This window comes from Dunckerocampus dactyliophorus, chromosome 13 (genome assembly GCF_027744805.1).
Source record: "Dunckerocampus dactyliophorus isolate RoL2022-P2 chromosome 13, RoL_Ddac_1.1, whole genome shotgun sequence".
NCBI classification, from domain to species: Eukaryota; Metazoa; Chordata; class Actinopteri; order Syngnathiformes; family Syngnathidae; genus Dunckerocampus; species Dunckerocampus dactyliophorus.
Genome location: NC_072831.1, coordinates 24,295,518 through 24,318,925, shown reverse-complemented (window position 1 = coordinate 24,318,925; position 23,408 = coordinate 24,295,518). Strand labels below are relative to the sequence as shown.

Here is a 23,408-nt window from a genome sequence, read left to right as displayed (position 1 = left end):
ATTATTTATTATTAGTCAAACATATTGAAAGACAAAGAGAAGTAGTATTCTGGCCACTAGGGGTCAGCACTTTTACGTTGATGAGACATGGCATTAGATTACATTACCTTAACTCTACATGTCTGACATGACATAGTGAAAAAAGGTTCTCCTCCCATTCCGTGTGGAAGTGGTATGATTTTGGCTTCTTAATTTGTCCTTCTTCCCTATTTTCATTTGAAATACTTGAAGTTTCGAACAAATACATTGGAGGCTAATTAGTAGTGGTGACAGTCAGTTCTCAAAGCGAGATGATCCACGAGATTGGGTCTACAAGAACAAAATGAAATGAGATTTTAACATAACAACATAACATAACATAAAAAAAATACAATTAAAAAATATAAACAATATATTGCAATCTACTAATTTCATTTCAACTATGTTACCTTGCATTGTTCCTCACAAAGCTACACTCTTGTGCACTGTGTGTGTGCTTCCGGCCCAAAGAGACCGTATGACTAAGAAAAGGGCTCACTCCTTCCATGCCATTGTTCAATGGAACAAACGCGCCGAGGTGCTGAAACCAATGCGCAGGGTGCTCCCTCTTCCTCCCTGTTTGGAGCAGGAAGACGAGGAAAACAGACACGCATGCACATGGCAATATATTGAGGCCTGCACAATTATGTAGTTCATTTTAATTTATTGTCTGATTTGTTATTTGTTATCGTCCCAAGCCTGGTGCCCATGAGACAGGTTTTTTTTTCCTGAACAAGAAATCTTGTCACGTTTTACTCTTGCGGGATCTTGCGACACCCTTACCAACTACTTAGCTCGGTACCTTCCTATATGAGATGAGTGGCGGCTGTCTCTTATTTCCCTGCAGGGATCCCGTAGCCTGCGCGTTAGTGTTGAGCAATGTGATGTAAACAAAGAATAATAGGAGTGTAAAGGTGACTATGAGGTTGTTTTATATCTACAGGGCTCTAATAATGGTTAAAAAAACGTATTTAGAAAGTCACAAACAGGTTTTCTATGGTCTAACTACAAAAATATTCTGTTTACAACTGTACTGCTATACAAGCTGTACACGGACTACTTTAAAGTACACAAGTTTCATTTCTATAGTATGGTCCCTTGAGAAGATATACTGTAATGATGTGAGGGCTAGGCTGACTTTTGCGAGATACTATATATCGATTCACATTGTAAGCAATCTGTACAAATAAAAGCTCCTTCAGCGAGCCTCCATTTCCCTGCCACCCCTTGAAAAAAATCTATTTTTTTGCTATTGTCTCACAGCAAGAGAGCAGGACCCACAGGCTAAACAACCATCATTAGCTTCACGTGGTGTTCGTCTGCTTCTAATGGCAGCAGGCGGCCCCCGTTGGAGATCACCAGACAAGCTCACTCTGCAGGAGACCTCCATTGCAAAAGCATCTTCATTCCTGCCGTGACATCATCACCACTGACAAAGCTCATCGGTCTTCCCAGCGGACAATTCTTTCTCTCTCCCCAGGGAGGAGAGGAGGATGCCATGTGCAGGCCTTCTTGGCGGTGATCCAAGTGTTGTTGGAGGCCCTCTCTTGCCATCTTCTCCTTTACTTCACGCCTGCTGTTTTCCCGCTCCTCTGATCTACACTCCCTCCTTCTTGCTCCTCTCAGAGAAAGCCCAGAGGGGCTTGTTCATATTCTTTTCTCTTATTGTGTTCCTTTCTTCTTCTTGATGACACAGAACTACACCAGCAGTCCCTTGCTGTCTCTCCAGTATCCAGCTTCCAGCCAGGGAGCGGGAGAGAACGCATGGTTAACCCCATTTTATTCTGTCTATTCAAAGGTTCCCCTCCACTCCGACAAAGCTGTAGCGCTCACAGCAGATAAAAAAAATCATTCACACATGGAGGAGAAGAGAAAGTACGTGTGCATTCAACGCAAGCCCAAGAGTGGGTCATTTCCTGCAAAATGGAGAGTGTGCTACTTAAAAGGAAGAGCGAGGTGCTTATTTGGTGAACTTTCAAAACTACGAAAGCGCTTACAAGAGGAATTCATTCAAAATTGAACTTGCACATTCTGGTGTTGTCTGTCCCGCATAGCCACCTGGATGTTGGACCCTCATGGACTCTGTTTGGCCAGAAGCATGGACACAAATGGCCTTTCTGGGAGCCAATTTGTAAGGCTACGCCATTATTTCCCTCTCGCACAAAACAGCAGTTCACCTCTACTGGTGTTACTGGCCTGTCTCCTGTTATTTTGTCCATGCTCTTGACACCGTGCTGAGAGGCACAGCAAACGTATTGAGTAGTATATTTTTAGGTAAATTAAATACAGTGGTTTTGTGGGAAAACTAGCACTTGCCTTGTCATGGTTGTAGTGGGACTGAGAAACACATAGCTTGATTTTGCACAACAGTAATTTGTAAAAAACTGATATATTTTTAGGGCGGATAGAATTTTTTTCCACATTTTTTTGTGAAACAATGTCCACCAAATAGATCATGTAGGTAGATATTTCAATTAGTATTTTTTTTTTTTAAATACAGGGTGTATCTGAGTAACTGCATGCAGGCCAGTGGTTCCCAAACCTTTTACAGTCGTGTACCCCTTCAGAGAGCTGAGGTGAAGTCATGCACCGTCTACTCCTGCACACTTAAAAACATAAACCATTTTTATCTTGATGAACTTGAAATATTGAACAAAAATGTGTATTTTGCACGGTCACATTTTGATAAAGTTTCACAAGAGCACTGATAAATAGATACGTAATCATCCTGTACAGTATAGCTTTTATTCCTGTCTGATGTTGGCATCCTTGTTTGAATGGGTTGAATTTGAGCTCTTTTTTTTCTTTTTTTTCCACTCAGTGAGCATATTAATTTAACACCAAATTGAAGGAGAAAGTTCAACAATCCGAAGTACAAAAATACATACAACCAACGATAAAGCCTTATTTTCGTGGGAATTCCCACTCACAGTGACAGGTTGTCGCCACTGTGCCCTGCAGGGATTGCAACACCAACATAAATGGAATCTTCAAGACCGAACCCTCTTAATGCATAAAATAATCATCAAACTTACTTATTTGTTCATATAATGCACGCAGGGCAATGAACAGCTTCACGGTCTGTCTCCTTTTTGCTCCGTTCTCCTTGCGCTGTGAGGTGTTCAGGCGCACTCGTAATTGTGTGTGTTAGGCGCTAATTGTAAGACAATTCGTGTACCCATAGGGGTACGCATTACCCCACTTTGGGAATCTAAACCCTGGGCTAATTAAATTACAGTAAACGGGTTTCATGTTAAAAAACATAACATTTATTTATAAAAACTCCCACAACATATTCAACTGGATAAAGATATTATAACTTGGGATGCTCCGATCATTCCACCACAGATCAGTATCGGTGAAAAAAAAAAAACATGATCGGCATATGCCTATAAATGTACTTCCATGCCGATCACCTGTGGCTAGAACTATTGCAGCCTGCAGCGATCCCTGCGCGCATTGTAGTGTCTTGCCCTCACTAACGTCTTGGGCAGCGTCCTCCTGCCGCTTTCCTTCACAGTGTGCAGGCGTGCCAAAACAAAACCAATCATGTCTGCCGTGTGGAACTTAATTCCAACACATGCCTCCACAACAACTATCTTGCAGCTGTAATATAACAGCTCTAATTTAATACGGCATTTGAAGAACAAACACTTGACGGAGTATGGTGAGTTTTCGAGGCTCACGGTGTGATCATCAGTCAAAGGGCAGCTAACGCAGCCATGTGGACAACACTCATCCGTATGTGTGTGACAGTCAGAAGGCTAAGCTGTGTGTACATTGTATTATTATACAATTATTACAAAATATCCATCCATCCATTTTCTATACCGCTTCTCCTCATTAGGGTCGTGGGGGCATGCTGGAGCCTATCCCAGCTGACTTTGGGCGACAGGCGGGGTACACCCTGGACTGGTCGCCAGCCAATCGCAGGGCACATATAGACAAACAACCATTCACACTCACATTCATACCTATGGACAATTTAGAGTCTCCAATTAACCTAACATGCATGTTTTTGGAATGTGGGAGGAAACCGGAGTACCCGGAGAAAACCCCCGCACGGGGAGAACATGCAAACTCCACACAGAAATGCCCAAGGGAGAATCGAGCCCAGGTCTTCCCGATCTCCAGACTGTGACTGTGTGGCCAACATGCTAACCACTACACCACCGTGCGGCCATTACAAAATATAACTTATCTAAAATGTTTATTATTATATAAATGCTGGGATAGACTTCAACTCACCCTTGATCCTGAACAGGAGAAAATGGATGAATGAATGAATACTTTGTTCAACATCGTACTCGGTTCGACTGGGGGTACTTTATGATGCTCAAAGTAACATTATCAAAAGAAGATATAAAAGCTTCTGAGATGGCTTGGCAGTAAACCATAACTATTTTCAAAAGGAATATTCACTCGTGCTCGCCCATGTATGTTCTATAGTTGAAGATTTACTGGCGCGTAAATGACAAATTTGTCCACAGAAGCTCTGCAGCTGCGAACTGACACCGGCGCGGACTGATTTAAGGGCGCCGTGCCACGCAATATAGCTGTCAAGAGAACAGGTTATCAGCGGAGAGGTACGCCATATAAAAATGTAAATGACGGTGGGGATGGGGGGTGGGAAGAAATAAGCGCCTTCCTCCATCGCTGCTTCGACATTGACCTCAACTTTTTTGTGCTCTATTTCATTCTTTTGGCTTCTATCTTCCAGTACTCATATCAAGTATGCGCTCCCTCATCTTTTGTCACCCTAACCACCTCATTTCTCAATGGCCCGCCACCCCCAACACCACTCCCACCCTTCCTTCCTTTGCGCCAACTCTCACTCTGTGTGTAATTCAATCATCACCAGGAGATGGATATCCATCCCCTAGGAGCGCTTATGCTCTCCATTTCCTAAAGCGCTTGATCAGATTAATTGATTGAACCCCCCACCCACCCAACACCAGCACACACACACTTGCACACACACACACACACACACACACACACACACACACACACACACACCACCCAATCACTGCCAATTGAGGCTGAAATCGGGTTTACATTGATGTTTTTTTATGAAATGCCATTTTGCTTTGCCCCAGACAGACCTTGTAAAAGCACAAAAAGGCAATAGATAAAGCTTATGGAGATGGGGGGGGGGTCTGCACACCGTCAGGATTTATAAAGCAGATGAAACAACAAGCAAGAGCGTACAGGCGACACAGGAGATCAAGGGGCAAGATGAAGCAGATAGGCGATCAATAAAATGAAGGTTGTTTTGGGAAAGTTTTTTTTTTTATCGTGACTGTATTTGTTTGTGTACGCTAACTCTTCTACCCCTCAATCGCCGCATACAATAGAGTGAAAATTGGCCAAAACAAGCACCCCGACTGTGTTGCCTGTGCTATTATTCTTCTGACAAATACACCACTTGAAGGCGCTGTTATTAAACGGCAAAGTTTGATCCCAGAATCTGGATTGGCTTGAAATGTCTCACACAGCTCAATATAAAACATTTGCAACAACACGACACTATAACTACAACTATAAAAGTAATCTTAATTCGCTAAATGTACTGCAAAAAACATCAGTTAGGATAACCCGTAACACCGCGTGTAGAGAACATGCAAATCCTCTATTTCTCAAATTTGTTTCTAAATTTGCTGATCAAGTCAATTTTCAAACAGCTAAAATTATGCAAAAAGCAAACAATAACCTGCTACCCAAAAATGTCATACAATACTTTTCAACAAGAGAGAAGAAATATGACACCAGGGAAAAACTAAACTTACAACACTTTTATGTGAGAACAATGCTAAAAAAACCCCACAGCATTTCAGTATGTGGAATCAAATTATGGAACGGGCCGAGTAGGGAACTCAAACAAAGCACCCAGATGAGCGATTTCAAGAAACAATACAAACAGTTGATATTTGCAAAACACAAGGAAGAGTCTTGAACCACTGCTCACAAAACGCTACGTCTAATCACTACAACACTCACTACTCTTCATTCCTGTGAGTTCACCTATGACGACAGCTAAGTTCAGTTATGTCTTTAAACTGATTATTATTTATTTACTATTATACCAATTATGTCATTATTATTTATCATGATTGAAGAAAAACACTGACAATTATATTACTGCACTGTCACATTACCTTATCATGTTCCATTGTATCATTTTCCCATGTATCAACTGGTAAAGACTACATAGGAATACAGGAAGTAAAGAAATGGATTGCAATTGATGTGAAATGGACGAGGGGTAGGTTTAAATAAGCTCTGCTTCTTCCTACTCCTTTTGGACACGTGGAACTGCAAATTGAACTATGTGGTGTATTCCATTGTAACTTCTATCCATGTTCAAATCAAATTAAACCATTACCATAACCAATACCAAGACTGGTTGAAAAACATGGCTGCCATCAAGCAATACATCTTTGCAATGGTATGGGCCATGGGATATCTGACTGTGTAAACAAATGCTTCTCTTTCTGAACCGTTGCACACAAAAGGGTGAAAATTTGGGGAAAATGCATCCCTGCTGTGTTGCCTGTGCTATTAGTTTTCTAAGAAATACACTCCCTAAACTTTAGGGAGTGTCAAACTCAGTTTACCCAGGGGCCACTGGGTGAGGCTGGGCCTCATCAAGTATTCGGAGTAAGGCTCACGATAACGATATCTATAACGATATCAGGTATGCTGCAGGAAGCACGTCTAACATGTTAGCACACTTAAAGCGGTATCATCCGGCAGTGAATGTTACATCTACAAGAAAAAAAAACAGCTCAGTGCAAACGCCGATAACGTCTGCATATAAACAACCTCTAGCAAACAACTCTGACCGGGCCAAAGCGGTAACACATGGTATTGGGGTTTTTATACTGTAGCCACCAGATTACGACCATATTCAGTTGTTGAGAGCGCTGGCTTAAGTACAGTCATGGAAAAAATGATTAGACCACCCTAGTTTCTTCAGTTTCTTGTGCCTCGTGCCTTGTGCCTTTCTAATGCCTGATACAACTAATGGATAACTTTTATTTATTAATTAAATAAATATTGTTTGTATTTTTTAAAATAAAAGCATTTAAAGTCATTTTTTCAGCCTTTTCTGTACAGAAAATAAATCAAACCCAGCCCTTCAAGCAGGTGAATTGAAGCAAAATTACATTTTAGTGTACCGTTACACCCCTAGTATTTACTTACCTGTTACACGTTGTGCTGTCATTTTGTGTGTGTGTGTGTGTGTGTGTGTGTGTGTGTTAGCACCGCGATTGTAGGCCGTGTTCTGTTTAGTGACCCCCATTTCTCCATCTGACACAATCTTAGTTCCGTGGTAACTTATGCTTTCACCCTGTGAGCATCATTGGCTTAACTTAGACCTTGCGGGCCGCATTTACAGTAGTCATTCCTGTCAAGGCGCGGGCCGCAAAATGTGACTTGGCGGGCCACAAATGGCCCGTGGGCCGTGAGTTTGAGACCCCTGCCCTAAAGGTTTGAAGTGAAATTTCTCTCACAGGTCAAGGCACTCGACAAAACACCCGTATAACTTTAGGGTGTTTTGCTTGATAATCATATTTGTCACACACATTTGAGGGACTGATGAGCGCAGGTGTGCAAAATTTGATCAAAATGTGTTGAAAAATGTGGCTGCTGTCAAGCAAAACATCTTTGCAATGGCATGGACCATTGGGGTGTCTGGATGTATTTGTTTGTGTCAGCTCAACCATCTACTTCTGAACCGCTGCACACAAAAGGGTGAACATTTGTGAAAACATCCACACCTACTGTGTTTCCTTTGCTATTATTTTTCAGACAAATACACCACATGGTGGCGCCGTTATTAAAGTTTGACCTCCATAAGGACTGAATGGAAATTTCTCACACAGCTGAATGCACTCTACAAAACATCCACTATAGGTTTAGGGTGTTTTGATTGATAACCACAAAATCAGGTGCACACGTTTATTTCAGCAAGATGGTTGGACAAACACGGCTACCATCAAGCAAAACGTCAGGCAGGCAACTTTGCAACTAATTGTCCATAAGTCATTGACCGTTATTGTTTTAATGTTTATAAAAGGTTGAGGATATCTGTAGGATATGTATGCTAGCATGTCTTCCAAAGCGTTTTGAGCACAACACATACAAACGTCATTTACAGTCCAAAACCCCAGCAACTAGTAACAAGTACCAGAAGGTGGCACTGGGAGTGGATGCAAGCCTTGCAGGCAACGCGCGACCTCAGCTCATCCATTATAACTGCAAGCCAAGCGGCTGCCATGTCTACGGACTGTCCCTGTGGCGTTGTCGTCTGCTCTCCTCTGTCGCTATGCTCTCCTTTTCTCTCGATTTGCCACCAACACAGGAGTTGATTACTGTGCTCCCTAAAGTACTATACATTAAAGCAGGGTCCAAATGCATACAAACACACACACATAAACACGCGGAAACATCGCTTCGCTCTTATCTATCCTCCGCACATGCTCCCTATACGTGTAAAGCTTTTACCTGGGCGCACCATTAGAGCTGAGGCTTTTACCTCTCCAGAGCCAAATTGCCTTTCAGATACAACCTTTCCTTTTTTTCCCCGACCCGTCCTTGACATTTAGTTTGCTTGCATTCCTCTGCGTAACTTGTCGACTCACAAGCACTGTGAAACCCACACACGCAGCAGCAGCGGCAGTGCACGAACCCAAATACAATACATTGCAAGAGATGCATCATTTCATTGATGGTTTTTGCGTAATTTGAAAACCGGCTGACCACAATCAGTTGCACCATGGGACTTAAAGTGTAAAATGCATTCAATACAAACAGGAGGCATGAAAGGAAGACAACAAACAAGTGTGGCCTTCTGTGAATTGAGAGAAGAAATGTTCATGACTTGGTGAGAAACATTCACCAAAGCACGCTGCTCTCCCGAGGGGGAACTACAAGGAAGATGCTGGTTGACTAACTCGGATTTCTTCGAAGTTTCCAAATTTTTCCCAAAATATTAAATCAAAATCACCCGTTCTGCTTATGTCTTGAACAAATCTCAAGTAAATCTACAAGCGATGACTAGTTTTGGTTTCTATTTCAGTTATGTCGACAACCACTTATGTCGACGTCAGTCAGCCAGTCCAAGGGGCGTCGACATAAACAGTTCCACATTATGAATACAGTGAAACCTCAGTTAGCGCATGACCCAGTTAGCATATTTTTCTGTTTACGCTGAAAATGTACGGCAAAAACTTTGTCTATTTCAAATTGTTTTCTGTATGTGAAACTACAGTCGTCCCTCACTACATCGCGGTTCAAGCAATGTGTCCTCACTTTTAAAAAATTAATTAGTAAATGATCCCTGTTTTGTGGTTGAATATGGCCTTCTATTATTTTTTTATTTAAGCAAATTGTACATATCCATGGCCAAAATTGAGCATTTTCAGTCATAACAATGGCTAAATGAACGAAAATACAAACATTAGGCATTCAAATGATGTGATATGAAGTGTAATACGGTATCTGTCACTTGTCGTGTGCACCTTTAAGAAGCGGGGCCTGGGAAGTGGCGTGTGATGGCTAGCTAGAGTTGACTGTTAGCTGAGTGCTAGCAGTAAGTTAACAGTGTCAAAAGTGGTCGACAGTAGCACCTGTGTGAATGTTCACTGCATGTGTTCTCTGCTTGTTCATAAAGAGATTGAAGTGCATCACGAGTCTCTCCTTAACCATAAACAGCGAAAGTAGAGTAGTATTCTACACTGATCTCTAGATGTCAGTAACGTTACATTGATGAGACCAAGAAGCCACCAAGAAGTACTGTCAATGCTAATGTGTGACTCTATGTAAACGTATTTATTTTTCTTATCATGGCTACTATATTGGCTAATACAAGTGTAAAGGTGACTACAGGTTATTTCATGTCTACAAGGCTGTAAAAAGGGTAAAAACCAAGGTCATAAACAGGTTGTCGACTTCCATGAAAAATGAAGTACATCTCTACTATCTCTCTGATAGGACCATGGTTGCTGCTTTTACTTGGTGCTTAATGTTTTTCTAAGATCTCCTATTTCCTCTTCCTGTGGGACAGAATGGAGAACCATGGACGCAAACGTGATGGTTCATTGCGTCTGTGTAGGCTCTCAGTCGTACAGGAGTTGTCCATCGAGGGAAAGGCTTCTTGAGACGTCACCTGTACTTCTGTGAAGAAGGTGTCGGACGTTTCGCTCCTCATCCGAAGAGCTTCGTCAGCGAACTAATAAGTGCTGGTAGCCTAGGCCTTGATGGTGATGGTTCATTGTCATCAACAGAGACAAATTTGCTGAAGCACTCCTAACATCTATGCGCTGCTTATTTTCCCTCAGCTGTCTTACTTTCCACAAGACTTTATTTGCTAGGTGGCTGATCTCTCAGACCCGGATTGATCTGAAGCTGCTCTCTTGAACCTGTGCCTCCAGGGCAGCTCAGTGAAAACACGAAGGAGCCCCCTTCTCCACTTACTGCGATCGTAGCGACACATTGGAGCCACTTTCCTAAGCACACAAAACAGCAAACAGGGACCAGCTCTCTAGCTGGAAGGCCACAGAAATAAAAACAATAACCAAAGATGTGTCAAGATATCGAACAAAGAGCCTAATTAGGTATGATAGCAGTTTCACACAGAACATACCGCATTTGCTTAGAGCCTTTTGATGAACAAAGCACAAAACAAATCCATTGTTTTTGACAAACGCATGGATCTTTTGAACATTTCACATCAATAATTCATGCTGGCCGAGACGTGTTTTTGCGGTGTTTCCACCAGAAGACGGACAGCTAACCAGCATGAGCTCTATACCGTGTCTCTTTGAGGTATGTAGGAAAGTGGGTGGGAGAGGGCATTGTTTTCTTTGATTCATGCATTGTGACTAAAAAGATGTCATTACGGCGGTGAAGTTATGGAATGGCTGGCAGCAAAGCGAGAGCTAAAGCAAAGTGGTGATTAGGAGAATGTGTCCATCTATCTATCCATCCATCCAAGCATCCCACACAAGGAGACATTCAGCAGCCTAATGGCTCTATGGAGGCTTGCACTTTCATGCTATATATACAGTGCATATACAGCACATAGAAATACATATATAATTATTTGTTGTGTTTGCTTCCTGGTCAGTCCCTGCCTGGGTTGAGTTTGATGGATTCTGTGAGTTGTGCTGTGACACATAAGGGGGGCTTGGAGTGAGCTAATCCACACTGCCTCCTGCAGGACTGCAGCTCACACTGTAGCTCACATTGTGTGGTCATCATCACTGTTACAAAATCATGATGAGTGTTTTTTTTGCAGCTCCTAATAAGACAAGAAGTTTGCTTCTGACAGGAGGAATACCACTGAAGACTGAATATCTGGGATGTTTTATGTTTGTGTCACAGCCTTGTTTAATTAGTCCTCAGTAGCGTTATACTTGAGATCAGATGTTGCTTCTTTCCAACATAACCAAAAAGCTGCTCAAAGGGATTTATTGGTGTTGGCAAAAAAGACTAATCCAACGTACAAAAAACCCCCAAAGTTGTCATTTACTTCAGCCCATTAACCCCACCTGAAACGATATGGCATGTAATGCTGCATGCATTCACATCTGCTTGGAAGTCGGAAAAGTCTCTAGTCAAACATCACAAAATACATCATCCAAATATATTTAATGGCAGCATTAAGCCTTATTTTAAAATATACATTTTAAAATACTGGAGTCAAAGCTCCAGGCTCAATATGAGGTTTACAAAGAAAAGCTATGTGTTTTCAACCAAGCCTTGCGTAGAACAAGGGACATCATCTGGAATCATTACCAACTGTGTAAAACAGTCTTTTAATGGTCTTGCGCCAAAGTACATCTCTGACATGTTAGAGCCACATAAACCATCTCGAGCTCCAAGGAGCTCAGGGAGTGGTCTCCTGCGGGTGCCCACAGTCAGGACTAAACACGGTGGGGCTGTGTTTCAGTTTTATGCTGCCAAAATCTGGAACAATCATCCAGAAGATGTGTGACACTCCTCAACTTTGGTAATGTTCAAATCCAAGCTGAAAACAATTCTATTCAACTGTGCACATGACAACTGAAAGTTATTTTATCTGCACTCTTCATTCTTAATCTTTTTTGTTTTATGGAATGATTTATGGAACTTTATGTAATGATTTTAGAATGACTTGCTCCAAGAGTCATGACATTTCCACTAGGGATGAGCCGGATACTCGTTTTAGATGAGTATCTGTTACGGATAATGCATTATTGCCGAGTACAAGCATGAAACGAGTACAGCTTGTCATTATCCGTAATCGTGATGAAGGGCAATCCTCATTGGGTAACTACTTATGTATTTTTGTACTCTTGACGCTCTGTGATTGGCCAGTCATACACAGCGACCGCCCCTGTCTAGACACACTCGCGACAGCCACAGAGAGGAGCCATGCCTCTCACTCCTTCACACACAGACACAATACAGTGAATCTCTGCTTGCTTGGCTCGACTCCAGCTCACGTTCTCTATTTCTCCCTGTTTCAGTTGCTATGATATTTAAAGTTAGTTGGTAGACTTGCTTTGTTACGTACGTGGTGCATTTGACAAGACAGAGTTGAAAATGACTCATGTCACGTTGGTCACTGCCTCCACTCCAAACTGTCTTTTTTTAGGATTTCCTCAGCTCAGCTCGTATCTAAAGTTACTTGTTAAACTTGTTTCGTTACGTACACGGTGCATTTGACAAGACAGAGCTGTAAACGGCTCTTGTTGCGTCGTTTTTTTTTTCCACGTCTGCTTGCTTCTAATTTGGCTGGTGATATAATTTCTGCTGGAAGACTTTGCCCGTAGTACTGACCGCGGCGCTTTTGAGAAAATTACAGTGAACAAAGCTGACAGATTATTTCCATCATCGGGCTGCGACTTCCACTGGATGTTTGCATGAATCACCAACTTCACAACGATCATTAAAAAATAATTAAATAATAGAGTCTACAGTAACAGATCACTTACATACATACACGGCACACATATAGCTGAATTATAAACAATAAATATCGCAACTTCTGATCAATTCATGTCAGTTTCAGACATAAAATAATGTACTGATTTAAGCCCCACGCATTTCCGGTTAACCAAGCCCACTTCCGGTTTATGCCCCACTCACTCCTAGTACAGATACAGATACAGATAATTTAGATGGGTGAACAGATACAGATACAGATACAGATACAGATACTGGCGTACTTGCTCATCCCTAGGTTCCACCTTCAGAGTTTTTTTCTGGAATTCAGCATACTGATAAAGAAAGTTGATTTGGTCGGTAGATATTTGAAGGGTTGTAGCATAGGTTTGCAACAACAAATACCTGTATGGTGCATCTTGTCAGTAGTATTAGCTGTGTTACCGATGCTCATCGCCGGCTATAAACTTTCTCTCCAAAGTCGCACAATTCCAAATATTTTCTCTCATGTACCTCATTTCTGATATGAGTCAGTCATGGCGGCTTGAATTTAAAAAAAAACACGCAAAATCTGATCTCTTCAGATCAGAATCAGGCAGTTTTCAAATGTGGATAACAATTGAATATGAATCGGATTTTTGTCATCTACAGCCATCGACCGATACAAGTCTAGCCGAATAGCACATCCCTAGTAAATTTACCCTCGTGTTTAGCATATTGGCCACACAGTCAGGAGATTGGGAAGATCTGGGTTCAAATATCCATTGGGCACCTATGCTCCGCATGTTGTCCAGACCCACATTTTGCAGCACTGTTTTAGGCACATGTAGGCTGTTTCAGGTGTTCATCAGTGTAAACAATGTATGGGTCACTTGAAAATACATGAAAAAGTGTTTATCCACCTTATGATGGAACTTTCCAAAGTAAGTAGTTGAGAGGATGTTTCCCAAAAGGTGGCAGCCCTACCTTCCAAGCGATACGGTTGCCTTTGGTGTCATGCTCCAGCGCCATCGGGAACTCCCCGCGTTCATAGAACTTCCGAAACATGGTCGGTCTAGAGGGACGCTCCTGAAAAGCTCCCGCCGGCGGAGGACCTGCCACCTGTTCAGAAACACAAAGCAGAAAAATACAACAAGCAGAATGAAGCACACGTACACACAGCATGTGAGAGGGTTGTTTTATGGAATTAGAACTGACTCGCACGGCCAGAATAGAAACACTCCCTCTGCTTTTTCTTTTGAGTAATACAGGGGTGGGCTGCGTGTGCATGTTTGTGTGTGTGTGTGTGTGTGTGTGTCTGTGTGGATATATGTGTATGTGTTCGCCATGTAGCCGGAGGCATTGCCAGAGGCATTGTTAGCATCATCTTTTCTCTGCCTCCATTGCTGGATATGTGCTATTACTGTGTCACTGAAAGACAATGCAGACTACTATCACCTCTGCCACACAGCGTCTGCTGCTGACAGAATTTCTCCTTGTCCATCTTTTGGAGATTAAACTCTTTGCTTTAATAATATACTATCATCAAGGAAACATTTATTTAAAAAAATGCACTGCCCATGACTAGCAAACTAAAATAACCTTAAAAATCTTATCCCATTTTTCAACATACTGTAAGTAACAGTGTATTGGTCTAAATGTAGCCTTGATGCTGGAACATCACAGTTTAACAGTGCTTTTAGTAAGCCCTGCTGGGAACACATGGTTTTGTATGTCTGTAGCTTTATTGCTTGCTCATGAGTTGTGTTTGTCCACACCTGTCTCTGACAGTGTTTGGCTCAAAAAAGCGCTATTGTGGACTTTATTCACTTTTTACATACACAGCCGTCCCTCACAATATCGCGGTTTGATTATCGCTCCCTCGCTAAGTCGCGTTTTGTTTATTTTTTAATTAATTAGTAAATAATTGATAGCTGTTTCATGTTAGACTATTATTAGTCAAAACATAATGAAATACAAGTGATATGTACTATTCTGGTCACTAGGCGGCAGTAATGACAGAAAACATTGAGACATTACCTTACATTACATTACCTTAACACGGCATGAAGTCAACCATGGCATGTCCCACATGACAGAGTGGAAAAAAACTTCTCCTACCATTCGGTGTGAAAGTAGTGAGTTGTTGGCTTTTTAAGTTTAGAAGAAATAAATTCGAGGCTAACTGGCTGGCAGCTAGCGGTCGTCTCAAGTCCCTGCAGCATAAGAGTTGGGCAATGTGGTGTAATAAAAGATGTATTAAGATGACTACAGGGCTATCGCAAGACGACAGAGCTCTGATAATGTTAAAAAGGAAGACATTTAGAAAGTCATAACAAAGTTTTCTCTGCTTTCGCTACGAAAATAGTCACTTTATTAACATTGAATGTAGAGCTGCAACGATTAATTGATGAATCAATTATTAATCGATTATCCAATTAATCGACAACTATTTTGGTCATTGATTAATCGTTTCATTAAAAAATGTACTGTAAATATCCTGATTTCAGCCTCTCAAATGTGATTTTTTTAAATTTCCTTAGTCATCCATGAAAGCAAAAATATCTCTGTCCCACTTTATTTCTGAACCACTGCTCTAGGGACAGATATTACTTTTAACTCTGCATAATAGGGGACCTTTACTATTACCACCCATTGAAAATTTTTTTGAGGTTACCTGTGATGTCCTTTTGCTTTATGTTATGCCATTCTCTAGTATTGGCTGTGTGTTGCATAATCCAATCTTAAAAAATAACGTAGCTAAGAGAGACCTCCAGGATGATGAAAGCTACTGTAGATCAAGCTCGACGTTGCAAAGAAGGAGTCAGCTATTACAGTAGAGGCGACTCAATGCACGAGTTGCATTAAAAAAGGTTGTATGGCGCCGTGAGATTGGAGTTTAATCGTTTTCACTTGTAGATGGAGACTACCGGGGAATACTGAAAAAATGGATGCGTTAAAAAAGGTACAGGCTTGAAAAGGTTAGGTGGGAATAACTCCGGATATGCATGTCTAAAGTTGCATACAAAACAACAACTAGAAACCATTGCTTCGTAACATACGTACGACAGCATCTATTATGACCCTTTGCAATTTTGAATGTTTCGTTTAAATCACTTAACTCATTGAAAGACAATGCACCAGGAATTGAGTCACTGTTTTTTGTTTGTTTCATTCAGACTTCCATTTACTGAGCCAGGTGTGACAACCGGACGGTGAAAAGCTGCAGCAGTGACAAAGCCCTCACGCACAGGTAGCTACAACAGCATCGAGGGGTGCTGCATACACAAGCTAAAAATAGCCCTGACTGGGCAGCCATAGCGATAGAAAGAGAGCGAGAGAGAGAGAGAGAATGAACCCAGACTGCACTGACTGGCTGAGTGGCTTTTATGGTCAGGAATGATGACGCTGCAGTCAATTCCATGGCCTATGCTCATGGCTGAGGAATTACAAGCTTCACCAGATATTTTACTGCTTTTTCTTTTTCGGCAAGCGCTGATCGGGAAAGGAAAAGAACGATATTTTCCTCCCCGACGTATCTGCGCACAGACAGAAGCAGTTTACATGGCTAGCGATGCATACTCCCATTGTTACCAAATATGAATAACAATTCTTGAGTAGCAGCTAAAAAAAAACAGGCGTTTATGCTACATTCTATCATGCATGGATCTCTATTACCTCAGTTTCAATCTAAACGGCAACAAACAGCAATTACGTTTCACTGCAGCTCCATCTACTGCACTTGGTAAGTCACTGCCCCATTCGACCCCAATGCAAGTGGACCGTAACTAACTGAAAAGTCATGTGCAACCTTGGGATTTGTGCTTTTGTACTATTTTTACTTGTTGTTGGGTAAATGTCGCCTATCTATTTAGTTATCTATAGTTATCTATAGTTATCTATTTAGTTCGTTAGAAATATTACGCAAAAATTAAGAGAATTCCAGAAACGAGGATCAAGAGTCAACTTGATTTTTCTACTTGATAGATTTTTATAAGCCTTAAGAGGTCTTTACTATTCACTAACCCACCGTTTACTATTCAGCAACACACAAGATTCAGTAGCAAGGATTGTTGCAGTAAACAGTGAGAACGTTTGCTGCATACTTTGAATGGGAAAAATGTGCACCTCTGTTGGACAAAAATATCATTTTAAAGCCAGGAGTTCAACTTGAAATCTTTAAAAAGGATTGCACTAGTTTATGTTAATATAAATGTGGGATCAAAATCTGCGGTTTTCAATATCAGACTTTATGTAGCTTTAACAATTTAGTCTACAGTAAATTCCGGACCATAAGCTGCCACTTGTTTTTACATGTTTTGAACCCTGCGGTTAAACAATTCTGCGGCCAATTTATGGCTAAAAGAACTACAGTTACCATGATGCTTGAGTGAAGATTCAGGAAGGATTGAATTGGAGTTGTCAAGTGGATGATTTTTAAAGTTTTATGCAGCAATCGGGTCTGACAAATATTAAGTACGTTTGATCAAGTGTAGAATTACTACAGTTTGGGATTGCTTGGGCCACGGCAGCTGTTGAACTGAAACGATGAAAAAAAGCGTCTCACGTCTCACTCATCGGAGCTAACGAGTGACGCCGGGAACACCGAGTGTAGGTAGAATTGCAAGGTTTATAGTGTGTCTTTCTGTGGACATATCCCCTGTTTCAACGTGAACACCTGTTGCCTGTGCCTATATATGTACAAAAAGTGTTTTCTCTTTAAATTTGGCGGGTGCGGCTTACATTCAGGTGTGCTCAATAGCCCGGAATATACAACAATTACAAAGATTTAATATTCAAATGTTACATGTATTCATTCAACAAAGACAAAATGGCTTGAAAATAGAAAAACTGACTGCCACAAAATGTCCAAGGCATTTCCTAAAGGTTAAATGTTTGCGTTTTTCCGGCTCCAAAAGGCTATTGTCTTGCAAAAGACAACTGTTTTTACCTGTTTTCTTGTAAATGAACTAACTGCCTAACAGCAATCACAACATAACCGTTTGCTACACACTGGATAATTACCCCACACAGGATGTAATACTCATATTTATTGCAGTATGCATTCCTGAGTGAAAACATTGGCAAAATAGGCAAACAAAGACAGGGACAACAACAGCACAAACAAGAACCACCAGAGATGTGTTCCTGCTCCTCAGTGGAAGCCATAAACAAGCCTGTGAGGCGACAGTGCAAGAGATGGAGGTGGCGTAAGGCAATAAAGGGAGGAAAAGACTGCTTTGTGTGCCGCTGGTGCACACATCAGGGAGTCATAACAAGGCAGCACTGGTCAGATGAGCTTCGGGCTGTCATTTCTCTCACTCGCCTTCACTCGTTCTCCAGGTCTGTTTCCTTCCCTAATGCTGTTGTCCAGGCCAACTAAGCTCCGCCGTACAAAAAAAAAAAAAAATGGAGGATAGTGTGGCCCCTGCAGAGGCAATAAACGCACCAGCATGCACGCCACACACACTGAGTTCTCCCTGTGGGCGAGCTCCCCCGCAGAGGTGATTGAACACCGGCGGGGGGGGGCTCACGCTTCTGTCATTTATAAAGGTGTCACCCAGAGGGGAAAAAAAGAGATGCTCCCACTAAAGCACATTAGTATGGCACCTCCATGGCTCACCTGCTTGGGGTTGACACATAGACCAAGTGTGGTAGAAGACGAGAAGAGAGGAAAAGATGCAAGGAAAATGAAAAATGGAGATGAAGTATGGGGGACGTTGAAGAGTTGATAGGAGAGGAAGCGAGAGCAGGGGAGACAAGAGGTTGTGGCTCATCAATTCTTGAGGGCGAGTTCAGTGTGGCGGGGGCTGCTGTCGCGTCAACGTAGGTGATCCATCACTGTGCCAGGGCATCAAACTCACACTCGCTCACTCATCTCGCCACCTCTCTTCAGCATCAACCCCAAAACACCAGAATGCTTCTGATGGATGTCAGCGCTGTGTCGCCATCCATAGTGCGGGGCCCTCACAAATGAGACGCTGTTAATCTCTCTCTTCATTCCCATCTCTCATGTACTTTGATGCAGTGCAACCACGCTGCCACGTCACCAGCAAAGGGGGAAGCAAACACGTGCACCCTCGCTCACACGCTCTTCTACGTTTTTTTGCTTCTCGGTTGAGAGGGTATTGAAATCTGGCGCTGCCTCTCCTCAAGGGGAGGGAGCAGGGTAGGCGAGTCATGGAAGATGGAATAGACAGGCTCAGGCTTTTCTGATAAGGTCAGCTTGCAAAACGTCTCGCACACAGCAACAAATTAACTCCCAAGCCTGTTCTCACAAGAATACCCGTAGAAAATGACACATTCTTTGGGTCACTAGAATTGTATAAGTTAATGCCCTAACCCTCAAATTTATACAAAATATAGTGAGTGTTTTGGCCATTTTTGCGTTTTTAAGAATACTAGTGTTTTTTGCACAAGTCGCTTGACAGAAGAAAGCACAGGGATATAGTGACTTAACAGCTTTTAGTAGGTTTTTGCACAATAACAATGAAGTACAATTTGCAGAGTGCTGCCATATACAGTAAGTAGTGTTTTAGGTGAATTGAATAATTGGGCTTTGGTTGGATTATGAACAAAATCATGTCCCTGTTGTTTCACCAGAGATTTAAAAAGAAGGCATTAGAGGCTGTTATACAGTTTTGCTATTCAGTCAAACCTGGGTTTTCATACGCCCCAGTGCCAAAATTTTGCCTCAGTTTTTGAACATTGCCTCAGTTTTGATACAATAATGCATGTGACAAAGTAGTTAGTTTGCCCTCTACCTGATCGCTCCACAAAATAGCCCAAACGAAGCACCCTACGTGTTGCTGACTCACTGTCTGTGGGGCTGCTAAATAACCACCATGGGACCAAAGAAAGTTGCGAGTACCAGCATTTTGATCAAGAAGAGGAACACAAATTTGATCTTGCCAGCATGTGCGGGAAGTTCCATGCATTCGACCTTTCGAATTATTTTGTATGTAAATATCATTTTCTAAGATTTTTTGGATGTCTTGAACAGATAAATTGGATTTACTTTACTTCCTATGGGAAAAATTGCCTCGGTTTTCGTACGTTTCGGTTTATTTCAGACCTAGAGGTAGCACTGTACAGTCATTATTGCTTAGGTTAATTGGAAAAGGTTTTGTTTTTATGACTTGTAGAAATTACACATTTTGGGGAGTAATTGAATGAATAAATGTCAGGGGAATAACATACTATAACAATACTGATGTAGTAGGGGAGATCTGTCCTTGTAAAGACAACGTTTGCGGGAGGTCTTGCCCCGTAATCTATCATATTTTCACTCAGCCTCTCTGAGACATTGGGAATCTTTAAAGACCAGTGAAGAACACATTTTCATTCATTAAAAAAACCTGGTCTTGGTCTTCACTTGGTCTCAGTTTATGCGGTCTCGAAAACCTGCTTAGATGAGAGTTGAAAACGTCTTCTAAGACAACCTGAGCAGTCCCGTTATGATCCAGTTAATGCCCTGAGAATACAATGACCTGGATGAATAAGAATATTCATATGCACTTTATCAAACTACTGTGTTTTCCCAACAAAATATGTAGCTGGTCCGCCATGTTCGGGGAGTGTTGCGGTTTGTTGCAGTTGCAGATGCTTGTGTACCTTCAAAATAGTCAAGTTTGTATGATTTCTGGATGAAGGGTTTAAAAGAATCTGTCATGATGTCCTATGTAAAGAACCATCCGACAGGATAGTTTTGCCTACTTATTACCTTACGAGCCTGGCTGGTGGGAGGCTGATCTGTAATATTTGTGCACCACCTCATTAATCTCTCACCGCTGAACAGCATGAAACTCATGAATCTACAAATTTGCCTTATTATCTGCAGAAATTAGCCATGTTGTGAGATACAAGGTCGTATGGATGAGAGCAAATGAGAAAAAAAGCTATCTGTAGCTCATTTTATGCAGCAGTTACAAGGCTGGACACAACAGAGGGAGAGCTTTACAGTTGTCACTGTGTCAGAGGCTTTTGGATCAACAATATCGCACACACAAGCACAAGCGCTTTTTGTGGGCTGTGAAAAATGACGACACTGCAAAGACACCATTGTGCACTGTGTGTCACTACAAAGACATGAGGATGAAAGAGCTACCTGCAATTGAAGGCGTTGACAAGGGGATCGCTTTAAAAGAAGGCTTGTAGAACAGCACTTCTGTTTCCCGTCCGGGCAGTTTAACCCCATCTATTTTCAAAAGCACATAGTGTGATAGGTGAGGTTGTTTTTTTTTTGTCGTGAGCAATGCAGGACGAATGAGCGGGAGAGGGAGTGAGGATGCCTTGAGTATTTTCCATCTTTTCTGTGTGGCCCACTTATCAGTGAGGCAGCAGGGCAGTCGTGTGCTTCCAGAGCTCCATTGGCTGATTCATATCGCCCTAACCACCGTAGAGATGATGGCATGCAGTGAATCAGCCAGAGGAAGAGGGGAATACTATATTAGTTCTTACTACTTGGACAGCAAATGGAGGAGCATGTGTACTGTGACCAGGAGGCAAAACTTGTGTAGAAAGAAAGGGCGCTCAAACTCAAACAACAACAACTCAACCGAACAAGGAACTATTCAACAATTCAGGTTCAAGGGTAAACTGGAGCCTATCCCAGCTGATTCTGGGCAAGAGGTGGAATTCTCTCTGCCGGGTGGCTGAACATACCCTAAGAGATAGAGTGAGGGGTTCGGTCATCCAAGAGGAACTCAGAGTATAGTAGAGCCACTGCTCCTTCACATCACTATTGATCACCTCTAAATGGAGTAAAGTACCGGACACAAAATGCTGTAAAGGGTATACAATTTGCATTGAAATACTTCACATTTTTTTACATGACAATATACAGTTAGTACTTCCACATGGAGGTGCATGCATGCATGTACGGTTGGTGAGAGATAAAGCAACACAATCTCTCGTCCCGGCTGTTAGAGTGAGCAGTGATCCAGCGCATTGTCTTTACAGTCCTAATCAGTGACGACACCGCAGGGTATTAAAACACTACGCTCGGCTGTGAAATTAATGAGACACACAAGAAAAACTAAATCTCTGACCTGCTGCACTTGACACTTCTACTGCGGAGAGGAGAAGAGCGAGAGGGGGAAAAAAAAATCATTGACACGCGCTAACGAATTTCATTCTCCAAATAAGTAGCATCTCGTCAATAAACATCATCATAACTGCGTTGAAGTTATGGCCCAAATGCCCGGTAGAATATTAATGTTCCTGCAGTGTGCGACAACAATCTATGCATGACGAGTCTATGTTCGGTTAAGGCCGAAACGCAAACTTTGAGTAAAAATACAATTAAAAACTGGATATACACCGTCATTCTACAGTGTGTGATTCTTATTTAGTACCCAGAGCAGATCTCTTTTTCCCCCCTATGTAATGGTCTATGCACCCTATTTAGACCATATGGTCTATGGCTTGAAGTCTATGAAGTTTGATTTACAGTGAGTGTTTTTTACATTTACCATGGGGGAATTGTCTGGGACAATTGTGTATGCCTCATCAAGCAGTGAATTTTGATGACATTTGGCTTGCAATGACAGTGTAGTCTGGAATACTGTTTCGTTCATTTGATTTATCTGATTTTGATTCCAGTATGATTGAGACCTGATTCAGGTCTGAGGATGAGGTGGGGGAGGGTTATCGTGGATAGGTTGTCAAAGGATGTGCAAGAAGAAAAGCATTTTTCAAACCTGTTAAATTCAATGATGTTTAAAGGCAAAATTAATAGAATTTTAGTGCCTACACTAAACTAGTAAGCAGAGACTGTGGTGAGCACAAAACCCCTAATGTCGTGTAAATCCAGCCATAATTGACACAACTCAACAAAGCACAGTCAAACACTGGTTTTCAAACACCCAAGTTTATGTATGATTCGTTTTTCCAAAAAAAATTTCACCTTGGTTTTCATAAACTGTCTCGGTTATCGTACAACATTGCGCCAACTATTCCGTTGGGCCTGTACTCTATCAACAAAGCAACCCACAAAACATAGATCACAAAAGATGGAAGATGCTCACAAGTTACTGCATACGAGTATTCAATATAGGTGATGTTCATTCATCCATTTTATCCGTCATTTATAAATCATTTTGTGCATGTAAAACTAGAATTATTCTCTATAAAATGTATTTTCTTTTCATATTTTTGGGTGTCTGGAACGGATTAACTGAATTTACATGATTTCTTATTGGGAAAAATTGCCTCGCTTTTTGTAAAATTTAGTTTTTGTCTGGCCTTTTGGAACAAAAACCGAGGTACCACTGATAAAGACTGTATGACAACAAGCTTAAGCAGCAAAGTTATCCAAGCCCATACGGAGACTAATAATCACTATTCCCATCTCCTGAGAAGTCAGAGAGCAGGTCTTATTTGCAGACAAATCCCACAGCCGCAAAAAATATTACCTAATGGGTTGTGAGCACTGCGTAATGAAGCACAGTATGACTTCCTACTCCTAGAAATGA

General features: G+C 41.7%; 1 protein-coding gene across 6 annotated transcripts in view; it reads right to left on the bottom strand.

The window, feature by feature from the left end:
* The window catches only part of pacrg (PARK2 co-regulated), a 275,559-nt gene that overhangs the window by 152,574 nt on the left and 99,577 nt on the right, over window positions 1–23,408 (bottom strand). For 5 of the 6 annotated variants that reach the window (XM_054796973.1, XM_054796971.1, XM_054796972.1 and 2 more), the window contains one exon: window positions 13,921–14,055. The exons of the other annotated variant lie outside the window; for it this stretch is intronic. In XM_054796973.1, the coding sequence (XP_054652948.1) occupies window positions 13,921–14,001 (81 nt within the window). In that variant the 5' untranslated portion in view covers window positions 14,002–14,055. The remainder of the gene's footprint in view (window positions 1–13,920; window positions 14,056–23,408) is intronic. 6 annotated transcript variants of the gene reach the window in all.